Source organism: Marmota monax, unplaced genomic scaffold (assembly GCF_021218885.2).
Source record: "Marmota monax isolate L192 unplaced genomic scaffold, Marmota_monax_Labrador192_F-V1.1 WCK01_AAM20220418_F8-fsc00186, whole genome shotgun sequence".
Taxonomy (NCBI): Eukaryota; Metazoa; Chordata; class Mammalia; order Rodentia; family Sciuridae; genus Marmota; species Marmota monax.
In genome coordinates, this window is record NW_026694725.1 from 75,736 (window position 1) to 88,444 (window position 12,709).

General features: G+C 36.5%; 1 protein-coding gene across 1 annotated transcript in view; it reads left to right on the forward strand.

Moving 5' to 3' along the window:
• Ndufa9 (NADH:ubiquinone oxidoreductase subunit A9) overlaps positions 1-11,838 on the forward strand; it is a 31,107-nt gene extending 19,269 nt beyond the window's left edge. The window contains exons 7-11 of the mRNA XM_046424176.2: positions 622-689; positions 1,517-1,593; positions 6,320-6,415; positions 8,847-8,913; positions 11,545-11,838. Coding sequence (XP_046280132.1) covers positions 622-689; positions 1,517-1,593; positions 6,320-6,415; positions 8,847-8,913; positions 11,545-11,715 — 479 coding nt within the window. The 3' untranslated portion in view covers positions 11,716-11,838. The remainder of the gene's footprint in view (positions 1-621; positions 690-1,516; positions 1,594-6,319; positions 6,416-8,846; positions 8,914-11,544) is intronic.
• The last annotated feature ends 871 nt before the right edge of the window (positions 11,839-12,709 follow it).

The window sequence follows — 12,709 nt, forward strand, 5'->3', positions numbered from 1 at the left end:
TAATATTTTATAGTTTTCAGCATGAAAATCTTTTGCCTCCTTGGCTAAATTTATTTCTAAGTATTTTGATATTATTGTAAGTAATTTCTACTTTTAAATGTTTTAAAAACTATTTTTTACCTTTACATTTAATTCATTTGGGATTTTAGTTTATAGTGAGAAGTATACATTATCTTAAAAATTGTTTTTTCAAATAGAACAATTGCCTCAGTACCATATATTCATTAACATTTTCATTTCCCACAGATTTGTGATACTATATTCATCATATTACATTTTCCTTTTCTAAGTTACCTATACTGTATCACTCATCTGTTGATTCCTGTGTTTCTCCTTAGAATATAGAGTCTAGTCTGGGAGTGGACATGCATTTAGCACTATAGGAGAGTGGTTGCCCAGCCACTTGACTGCTCTTCATGTTCTTAAATGTTTGCTATTTCCACTTCCCATGTTTATTATCTGAAAAACACATGTTTGCTTCTTATTAGAATCATTAGCTTTCTTAGATTCAGCTACATTTATTATATGATTTCTGTTACATAAAGCAATTGTTAACCTAGAGATTGGTGAGTATTATAGTAGCTTAGGTCTTCTAAGGATAGTTCTCATTTCTTTTGTCAGATATTCGTTGGTTTGGTGGTGTACCTCTTATTTCCTTGGGCAGGAAGACCGAGAAACAACCAGTATATGTAAGTACACTGGGTGAAGGGGCTTAGAAGTGGACATTAGCTGACTTCAAGTTTATGTGATCAATTTTCTAATCCAGTAAATTCATCGTTTTCTTTTTGTTTGCTTCAACTGGTTGCCTCTCAGTTTACCTAAGTGGTGCATGTCTTCTCCATATCTTCACTTATTCATTTATTCAAGAAGGTTTGATTAAATCCTCTGTTGAATCCACCGGACATGTCACTGGAAATACAGAAGTATTAACTAGGCAGACACAAATTGCTATACTCGAATTGCTCACAGCACCCTACCTCTAGTTATGACTACTAAAAATGTCTCCAGACAGTGTCAAATGTTTTCCGGGGACTAGAATCATCCCAGGGGCCTAAAACCACCTAAGATTACTTTTTAGAAAGTAAAAAGATAGAACATTAACATTATTGAAAATTAACATATTATTTCATGTGGTTTAGGTTTGCTATTCCACTTCCCATGTTTATTATGGCTTACTAACAGTTGGGGGTTGTGGTGAGAGATGAGTTTGATGAGATAGTGGGCAAAGACTAATTAGAAAGACCTGAGCCATCTGAAGATAAATGCTTGTAGAGAAATTACTTAGGTGAGCCTCAAATGAGGAGATTATTTGAGCTCTTGTGAAGGTGGGTTATTTAAGAAGCTTTCTGAAAATATATAGTGCCTTTATTTTAATTTGTCAGATTTTTGTTGTGATTGGTGTCATTTCTTTACTTCTCCTTTATTATTTCATCCCTTCCTTTCTCCTTTCTTCCTATCTCTCCATTTCCTTTTCGTTCTCTTTCAATGGTTACTTAAACATATTAAATTTCTGTAGGTTGTAGATGTATCCAAAGGAATTATTAATACAATTAAAGACCCAGATGCCAGAGGAAAAACCTTTGCCTTTGTTGGGTAAGTACCTAGAGTTTGACTTCAGTGAAAGAATCATAATTGTTTTAATGATGGAATCATAGTGGTTTATAATGACCGTCTTTCTAAACAACTCATTAATAATTTATTTGTTACAGTTTTACAGTATCAGAATCTTTTATAGGCTTACATTGAGAATTTGAGAGAATCTAAGAATCTTTTTTTAATAAATGATTCTTCTGTCATTAAACCTGAGGACAACTACCCTAGACTATTACCTTAGTAACCCTTTGGATCTATAGGTCCCTCATCTATCTGTTCAACATTTTTCAGGTCAGAAATATTCAGGGGAAAAAAATCATGTCTGTACTAAACATGTACCCTGTTTTTCCTTGTCATTATTCCCCAACCATTTACATAGCATTTGCATTGTTTTGGATGTTATAAGTAGCCTAGAGATGATTTAAAGTACACAGATGATCAGTGCATAGGTTGTATGCAAATACTATGTCATGTCATGTAAGGGACTTGAGCATTCACAGATTTTGGTGTCAATTTGAGGGTCCTGGAACCAGTCCCCTGATTGTACTTTGGTCAGTGATCCTTAAAGTTGGCTTTGTTACTACTACCGTGATTTTTTTGTTTTTTAATATATAAAATGGTTTTGCCCATGAATTCTAAAACACACGACATTTTTTGGAGAGTGTCTATAGTTGTAAAACCAAATTAGTTTTGATAGATACAGTTAGTAGAGTGATCGTTTGTTCTGCTAGAGTGATCATTTGTTCTATGCTCTTTTTGTTCAAATTTGCTCTTAGAAATAACTGGGCACAGTTAAACTATGTGACTTATCTGAAATTATTAAATCATGTCACAGCTAGACCGCTTTGCTGAATTAACTAAAAGTTGAAAACTAAAAATCAGTCTACCAAGTTGAGACACAACTAAGTGGTCTATAAATTAATGATACCTGATATTCTATGAAAGGTTGGAATCTTATTCAACAATTAAATGACAGCCTGATTCCTAGAAATAGTTCTAAAGAAAATGACACTTTTCTCTCTAAGCTAGGAAGTGATAATATATATTCCCAGTATTCTGAATATATACATTGATAGATTTTACCATCATTATTAATTTAGATTAGTAATTTTTTTTTCTCTGTGCATGTATTATTTTTCCATGCCAACTAGCTGCTGTAAAATGTATCTTTTTAATTCCCCATTTGGTATATTACCATGCAACTATCCATATACTCTAGGAAAATTATTTACAAAAAAAATATATTTATCCCAGGTTCCATAGAACACTAGACTCAGAAGACATCAGGCTTTCTTGAAGAGGGGTTAGGCTATGATTCCTAGCAACAAATGAACAGAAATGGTTCTGTGATCTTTTCTTGCTTACTGCTCAGTGGAAATAACTATGGATAAGTGGATATTTTTTCTCTTTATCTTTGCCCAGTCATTCTGCTGTCTTTGCTAAGCTCCAATATTTTAATTTTGTTTGGCATGATATTGGAATACTAGACATGTCAGTGTAGGATTTTTTCCTTAGGAATTTGTAGATATGCAGCATACATTCTTTTTTTTGGCCCCAGGCAAACACTATTTCTCTGATATTTTGAGGCCAAGAGAGTGGCATAAAACTTTAATTTTGCTCCTAAGTTTTTATATTATATTATAATCATATATCATATCATTGCTTCATTTATAATTCATTCATTAAATACCTATAGATACATGCACATATACAATGATAACTAATAAACAATAAAATCTCAAAGTACAAGATCAATATAGAAACGTAAATTTATGTATATTAGTAAATGAACTACTACAAGTAAAGAAAGAAAATTTTATTCATAACAACATCAAAAAGAATAAAATATTTAGGTATAAATTTAACAAGAGACATATAAGACCTGTACACTGAAAAGTACAAAACTCTGCTGAAGGAAATTAAAGAAAAACTTAATATGTGATAAGGCATCCCATATTCTTGGATTGGAAGAGTCAAAATTGTTTAGTGGCAGTTTTCCCCAAATTGTTCCATAGATTCAATTCAGTGCTTTCCTAATTCCAGCAGACTCTTTTTTTCTCCTAACTTTTTTGCCTGGATTATAGATTAAGGGAAGGCAGATAATTTGGTTTAAGTAAAATAAGGACTTTGCTTGGTGGGTGTAGTGGAGAAGGGGCTGGGGGACAGGGTTTACTGAGGATATTTGCAGAAAAATGGCTATGATGCTGAACCATGTAAGCTAAGTCTTGAAGGACATAGGCTTCCTTTTTCTGAGAGCAAGCACACTGAAGCTGGTTTCCTAGTTAATGGAATGCAAGCTACTTTAGAACAGCTGAAGAAGAAACATATTACCTATAGTTAGTTTACCCTTGATACCAGTTTTGTTTGCATCATAAAAGTTAGAAGTTGTTCTTGGTTAATATGTGTTATGTCCTGCAGTGATCCTTGCAAATCTTTCTGGAATTTGAGGGAAGCTAGTTAAGGGCTTTTTGTATACTTTCCTTAGCTGATGCCAACATTTTCATTTTTTTTTTTTTGTAGGATATGTCATAATGATGAAGTTCTTTAAATTATCTTCATTTGTCTCATAGTTAATCATAGATTTTTCGAGGCAAAAGGGATTAAAAAATGAGTGAAGAGATATTAAAATGTACAAGTTATGATAATTATTGAAGTTAGGTTTTACTAGTACAAAATGATTCAGATCAGTGGAATAGAACAGAAAGTCCAGAAATAATCCCAAATATATGTAAAAATGTAATGTGTGAGAAGGGTGACATTTCAGTATATGATGTATTAGTCAGCTTTCTTTTGCTCTGACAGAAATATCTGACAAGAACAACTTAGAGGAAGAAAAGTTTATTTTGGCTCATGGTTTCAAAGGTTCAGTCCATGGTCAACTGTCTCCATTGCTGTGGGCCTGAGGTGAGGCAGAGCATTACGGCAGGAGGTCTTGGTGGAGGACAGCAGCTCAGTTCAGGGCCGTTAGGAAGCAGAGAGAAAGCAGAAGTGCCAAAATAATAACACCCAAAGCCTGCCCCTGGTGACTTGCTTTCTCTAGCCACACCCTACCTGCCTATAGTTACCACTCAGTTCATTCAAATTATTAATCCAGCAAATGAACTAATTTTTGGATTATGTTACAGCTCTCATGATCCAATATTGACCATTCAGAAGCACCTCAAATCCAAATCATAACATATGGAGAAAGGGTCAATTTAGTAAATGATTCAGTAAGTGTTGTTGAAGCAATTGCCTAACATCTTGGGGAAGATTTAATTACATCTTTACCTTATGTCATGTACAAAAATATGTCACAGAAGGAACTTAATTTGGCTTAAAAAAACCCAAAAGCATTAGACAAAATATGTGGAAATTTGTGTTGCTATAGAGGGATTTCTAAATGTGAAACCAAATCATAGAGGAAAAAAAATCAGTCAATTTTGATTAAATAAAATTTTTAAACTTTTATATGATACAAAGTACCAAAAACAACATTAAAAGGCATTAATACACACAATAAAAGATATTTCCAGCTGGGCAAGGTGACACATGCTCGTAATCACAGCTACTTGGGAGGCTGAGGCAGGAGGATCACAAGTTCAAAGCCAGCCTGGGCAACTTACAGAAACCCAGTCTCAAAATAAAATTTAAAGTAAAGGGCTTAGGATATAGTTTGGTGGCATTCTTGCCTAGCATGTGTAGTACCCTGGATCCAATCCCAAATCACACATATACATAGAACCACAAAAAGGTATTTCCAGCTTTATCACTAGAACATAAAAAATTCTTATAAATCATTATTAGCAAAGAAAAGATATATGTGTAAATGGCCAAAAATAGATGAAGAAATCAAATCTTGTGTATTAACTGCCAATTAAAATACTGAAGTATCTTACTTACATAAGCAATATTATGTTCATTTTTTTATGATTCAACTCATGTTTTTGAAGGGCAGCCTTATTATCACTTTATATAAATTGATAAGGCAGTTTAGAAATAATCAATAAAAGCCTTAAGATTTCAAAATATGGTTTGACCCTGTTCCACATTAGAAATGTAATCTAAATATATAATATGGATTCAGACAAATGTTTACTATAAGAATGTTTATTGAAACATTATTTTATAAAAAAGATTTTTATTAGCCTAAATAGTCCCCAAATGGGAATTGGTAAAATAGATTATATGCAATGAAATGTGTGTCATCATTAAAGATGCACTAGAATAGTTAATAACACAGAAAGAAGATTGTGGTGTAATGTTTAAAACACAGGATGTATTGTATAATCTTACATTATACAATACATCTTACATTGTGAAAGGAGGTGATATGTATATATGTAAGAGGATGAAAAGGCTATCTATATCAAATACATTAACTTTATCTTTGGCAATGGGATTATGGATGATTTTTCTTTGTGTTAATCTATATTGGCTATAGTGCTTATGTTTTTTTTTTTTTGTTACCAGGGATTGAACTCAGGGGCACTCAACCACTGAGCAACATCCCCAGCCCTGTTTTGTATTTTATTTAGAGACAGGGTCTCACTGAGTAGCTTAGCGCCTCGCTTTTGCTGAGGCTGGCTTTGAACTCATGATCCTCCTGTCTTAGCCTCCTGAGCTGCTAGGATTACAGGTGTGCCTCACTGTGCCTGGCCATGCTGTTTTAAGAAAAATGTTTTTTTGTTAAATTAAAAAACTTGTGAAAGCAAATAATTTGAAGAACTGTGTTTGCTTTTTCTAGGCCCAATCGGTACCTCCTCTTTGACCTGGTGCAGTATGTCTTTGCTGTGGCTCACAGACCCTTTCTCCCCTATCCCTTGCCACGTTTTGCCTATCGGTAAGTAAAGTGCTTTTAGGCACCATCTGAAAAAGCTAACTCCATACACTTATTCCTAACTGCCACCCTAGGGTAATAGGGAGTGTGTTCTATACAGTGAAGGGTCAGTCTCTGAACTTCACAGGAAGTACTTCTGGTGTTATGACATTAGCCTAGGGAAGAATCAAGGTATTTAAGAAAGAGAAATATAGATTAGCATAGATGAAATAAACAGTGTTTGTTGGGATGTTCTTCATAGTCTTCATTAAAAAAACCACTGGGTTTTAATTTGGGTAAGTGTCCTTCTTGACAGACTGTAAGGGAGCAATCAAATTTCTCTCTCATACTGCTCTCTCAGAGGTGGGAAAAGTCCCTCTTTTCCTTAAACTCTTTTGATCAAATCTTTGGGGGAGAGGAGCCATGCTGATTCAGAGTTGGTTCTGTGGTTGCCTTCTCTTCTTTTCCTGCTTCTAGTTCAGTTCTTCCCTTTGTGTGTTTAAAGTCTTGCACTCCTCATGTCACACCATAGTGGTCAGATCAAGGAGATTTTCACATCTAGTTTGCCAGAGGTTGATTAGTAAGCCAGCTTGTCAATTTACTCTTTCATTCCTTTGTTCAACATATATTCACTCAACATATATTTAATGAATTCCTACCATCTTAAGCAGTGTACTAGTTACTCAGATGTTACAGTCAACCCTCACAAAGCTTATGGTCTACAGGGTTATTAGAAAAATAGACAAGGAGACTAGTGGTGCAGCTCAGTGGGAGGTGCATGATGAGGTCCTAGGTTTCATCCCCAGTACTGCCCCACTGCACCCCCAAAAGAAAAGAAAAACAGAGTGCAGTATTTGTCAAGAGTGTTCTGTTTCCTGGTTGTTTTCTTCATCTAATAATACTCTTAATGACTCTATAAAATAGGTAGGGGAAATGTGTAGAGGGAGTGAAGGAGGAGTCCGCAGAAGCCTAGAGAATATTCCCATTAAAGAACCTTCAGAGTATGAGAAACTTACCCAGCAGCTCAAAGAGAGGGATCAGTTAAGTGGCAAGTGAAAAGAATTTGGAAGCCTAGATACCAAAGGGAAGGGAGGTTTTAAGAAGATGAATGCTCCAAGAAAGAGGACATTGCTGTTTTGTTTACATCTGTATCTCCAGCACCAGAAACTGTGCCTAGCATAAAGAAGGTACTCTCTTAATATTTGCTCACTGAAATGCTCCAGATAATTCAAATATGATAAAGGACCAAAAGATACCCATGGCAGCATCAGTGTGATGGAGGGGCTAAAACCAGATTATAGCAAGGTACTTTTGTGGTTGTACATAAAATTGAGAGTTAAAGACAGAAATTGCGTGTGCATGTGGTATGACCCACCGAGGACATCAAAATAGAGACCAGAGGAGATATTAGCATAGAACCAGTGCATAGGGAGTTGGAAGCTTGTAAGGGGTTTAATATTTATTTAAGTTACATTAGCCTAGTAAAGAATTTTTTCTGCTATTGGGACAGGTAGGCTGGAATCCGAGATTTTTATTTGTTGCCAAAGAAATTCTGAGCAACCTTCAACTTCCTTTTGTACTTCTTATTCCATCCATGGAAATGGTGTTTTGCAATCTCTTAAAAGCTCTAGAGCTGTGAGGTGTGGTGTGGTATTATACACCTGTAATCCCAGCAGTTCAGGAGACTGAGGCAGGAGGTTTGGGCCTAGCTTTGGCAGTGTAGCAAAGCCCTAAGTCACTAACTAAGACTCTGTCTCGAAATTTAAGAATTTAAAAAATGGGTTGGAGATGTAGCTCAGTAGTAGAGTGCCCCTGGGGTCAATCTCCAGTATCAAGCAAACAAAAAAATTGTGCGGCTAGTTGAAACCGCACTGTCCTGAAGATGCCACTGATGGGAACTTCAGTGGCAGGTTAGGAGAACCCTCAGTGTCATTAGGGCTGAAGAGCCAGGAGCTCTGGTTTTTATATCCTTTCTTGATTTGAGTTATAGACCTTAGGCTTCTTTTCTAAATTTTTTGTTTCCAGGGCCTCTCCTTTTAGGAATTAAGTTTTATATTTTACACACTACGTCTTTAACAGTAGCATATTTGAATGAGAATTAGATTAGATTGAATTTCACAGACTTGATTGAATGCTGTATCTTTTTTGTTTTCTTTGTTGTTCATTGGTAATATGTTATTTTAGTTTTCAGTTGTTAAAATCTATTGTCTCTTTGGAGAATAGGGTGTGCCCTCAGTTCTAGCAGTCAGCTGGGTTTTCTTGAAAGGAAATAGGGACTCAAAAGCAGAGTTAGCCTTATAAGTGGTAGAGCCAGGAGTGTTCATTATTTTCTTAAATTAAAAAAAAAAAATCAATGAATTTCTGCTTCTCCAGAAGCCCCTCTTCCTGTAGGTCTTACAGGGTAGCTTAAATATTGGGCATAGAAATGTTTATCACATGTTATTTCTTTTTCCAGATGGATAGCAAGACTCTTTGAAATAAGCCCATTTGAGCCCTGGACAACGAGGGATAAAGTGGAACGGGTGAGTGTGCCCAGGCACATGCTGGGCTGAGAGCTGCAGACGGGGAAGTGAGAATTTACTTTTATTGGCCCACTGGGAACATTGCCATACTTCTGTCTGATACTCTTTCTGGCTGAGCTCAGCCCCTCTATTCATGCATGAAAATTCATTCATTCTCATCCTGCTCCATTGTCTTCTCTCTGATACTATCAGTTTTTCTTTCTCACTGGATCATTTACATCAGCATATGGACATGTCTAATACCCCACTCCTTATTAAAGGCCAACCCCTCTCTTCCTCACATGTCCGTTTTAGCCACTTTCCTGTTTGCCTTTTTACCTCTTAAGCTCAAAGAGCACTCTTTACCTTCTTTTCACAGCTTCTTAATCATTCTTTAAGCCTTTTCCGGCTTTTATTCTCTTCTCTGCCTAAACCTGCTCTTTCCAACGGCACCTATATTGTCCACACCACCAAATCCAATAGTCAGTTCTCTGACCTCATCTCACTCCATCTGTGAACACGTTTATCAGAGGGGACCCTTCCCTCCATTTGGAAACTCTTGCATGCATTCTGGCCCAGTTCATGTTCTCTTGCTTTTTGTTCTCTTACTGAGTTGTGCTTTCAGAGCTGTCTTTCTGCCTCACCTGCCCTCACCTGCTTCTGTGTAATGGGGGATCTACAGGCTCTGTCCTTGTGCCTTTCTTTTCTATCTTTACTCATTTTGTAGATGTTGCTCACCTCATCTCAATCACCAGTTGCTGGCTGTTAAGGTCATGGCTGCTATTTTATCTCTAGTCCTGAATTTCCCCCTGAACTTTTTAGAATCTTAAATAGTTAGATATAAAACCATTTATATTAAATTTTCTGAAACATAACTCCATAAATATAACTGAAAACCTGCTTCTTTCCTAGGTTTCTCATGTCAATAATAGTACTACTCTCCATTGCTTATGCCAAAAATCTAGTAACCCCCTTGAGTCCTTTCCCAAGTTCTAGATTTAAATGAGCACTATCAATAGAACTTGCTGCATGATGGAAATGTTCTGTTTGTAGTAATATGTAGCCACTGGCCACATGTGGCTATTGAGCACCTAATAATGCTGCTGCTATGACCACAGGAATGAAATTTGAATTTTAATTAATTTAAATTTAAAGCACCACATTTGGCAAGTGGCTTACTGTACTGGATCTCAGAACTCAGCAACCCTCAGCAACTCTCAAAAGTAGATGCCAGATCTAGTGCTCTTCCCTAGTCCCCCTGCCTTTTATTATGAAAATGTTTATAATAATATTGGAAGCTTTTAATTTATAAAAAAGCAGATTGTATAATTATCTCTACCACTCTAATCCATCAGACAACATTTCTTCCTCTCTTAGCTAGCTTCTTGCTACTGTTGCCACTACATTTGTCCTGCAGTGTGCTAAATTCCAAAGCTCTGGCTCTTTTGTCTCCTGCACTCATCTAACTCATTGATCATTTGCCCACTGTGTGTACAAGTGCTTATAGGGAGGATGCCAAGTAAAATAAAAATCCTATAGACTAGTTCTACCCCAGAAATGCTGCAGACCTTGCACTGATGAGAAGCAGCTAAATTGTTGCCTGAATGTTACCTAGAAGCTAAAATGTACAGCAGATGAGAAAATAGTCATCAGGGAACACATGTGAATGGGCAACTCATTCTCCCTTTTGAGGACTATGTCTGGAGGTTGAGATGATTTCCGGGATGTCCCTTCTATATTGACACACTGGGCAAGAGACTTGATTGACACTAACATCCCTCTTACATTGACAGTTGAGAAGATGTAGTTGCAGTGGACAGAAGGGATTTTGGATTTGGTTTGGAGACTACCTTACAGCACTTAGTAAAATAATTTTACGTTTGGGGGTGGTTAGGATGAGGGATTGATGCTGACCTAGATGAAGACTGGTTCTATTTCAGGGCCTTGGGATAAGCTGGGACTTTCCATTTCATTCTCCTTTCCTAAACAGGATGGGTTTGGTTTTTAACTTTACAGTGAGCATTAAACAACCAGGTGAGTATAGTTGGAGCAAAAAAGTTTAATGGGTTATCTCTTACTGGGCTAGGAATAAATTCTACGCGATCTCCTTGATTAGAAAGTTCTGAGACCTCGCTCAGAACTTGCACAAGAGAGAACTGGGAGGTGGATGTGTTCTTCTTTATTTTTTTATGTTTTTATTTTTATTAGTTGCTCAAGACAATACAGTGTTCTTGAAATATCATACATTTGATTCAAATGGGGTATGAATTCTCATTTTTCCACCTCCACTTTTATTCCTGAGCCTTCCTGTTAAACCACCTCGACTAACGTGATGACTGGTGCTTCCATACACTAGATTTAGTTCTGTTTACATCTGTATGAAGACCAGGTCCAATGCTAATGTCCTATGCTTGTGCATAGTGCTGGGTACTTTTATCTGATATTTGGTGATCTTCCCTTTTTCACCCCATAAGCCCTCTTTCTGTGTTCTGTATTTTAGTGAGTTCCAATAATCAAAAATTACCACATTCTTTGAAAACACTCTCAGTAATGAGACTCAGGCCAGCTTAAGTATTCAAATGTTTGCTAGGGTAGCACTTTGTGTTCTTGGCCACTTTTCAGCATTCTCTATGGTCCTTTGTTTATTCAAAGATACACATCACAGACATGACATTGCCTCATCTGCCTGGCTTAGAAGACCTTGGTATTCAGGCATCTCCGCTGGAACTCAAGGCCATTGAAGTGCTGCGGCGTCATCGCACTTATCGCTGGCTGTCTTCTGAAATTGAGGATGTGAAACCTGCCAAGACTGTCAACGTTTAGTGCCCCTTGAACAGCCTTGATTTCTGGTGTCATTTGGATCACCTGGCTAGTAAGCAACTTACATTCTTTAGAGGATCCTGTACATAGTGAATAAGATCCTTCTATTAAACATCCAGGAGTAAATTCTGCAGTGTTTTCTGTCTTGATTTATACAATAAGAAATCCCAGCCATTTAAAACTTGAGTATAGTTTTCTTTAAATATATATAACAGTGACATTGTATATCATTTATCCTCTGAAATGTTGGAGGATTTGAATTCCCTCCTGTTGAACCACTTCTAGCGTATGTTTTAGAAGACTTAGTTTCCCTCTTCATTGCCAAAATATTGATGATCCCAGAGGATATATGACTGACTTTTAGTTTCCAAATTAAATGGGGTGTATGCAGTGTCCCTTAAGAATCTGAATTTATTCATGCTAAGATATTTTTAAATTTTATTTTAAAGGTGTTTATACATTTAGGGGGGGAAAAACCAGTATGTGTATTTAACAACCTTGTCTATAGACATGGATTCTTAAACTCTTAAGAGTAGATCTTGGATCTATGCTATCTGAGGCCCCCACCCACGCTGTTAGGAACACTTTCAGATTATTTCAGACACTTGGGTATAGACAGATTCCTTTTCAATGCAAAGAGATGCTTCATCCTGTTGTTAGTGACGCTGACTCATACAAAATAGAACTTTTTGCATAATTTGTTAATATTGCAGCCAAGATCCAAGTGAATGATTGGTTTAGCATTGGCAAATCCCTCAGCATATTATGGTTAAAAACTTCCATGATTTGTGGCAAAGTCTGTACATCATCCTAAGGGACCCAAGGTTTGTCACTGTTCACTGGATTTCAGTTCCCTGATCTGTATGCCAGGAAGGTCGGTAAAAACCCTGTCCAGTTATAGTAATTTACAGAGGAAGGTACGTGAATGTTGAAGGGGAGTTTTCCATCTGTTCTCTCTGCATGTTCCAGAATTGTTTTGTCCTTAAGTGAGCAAGAG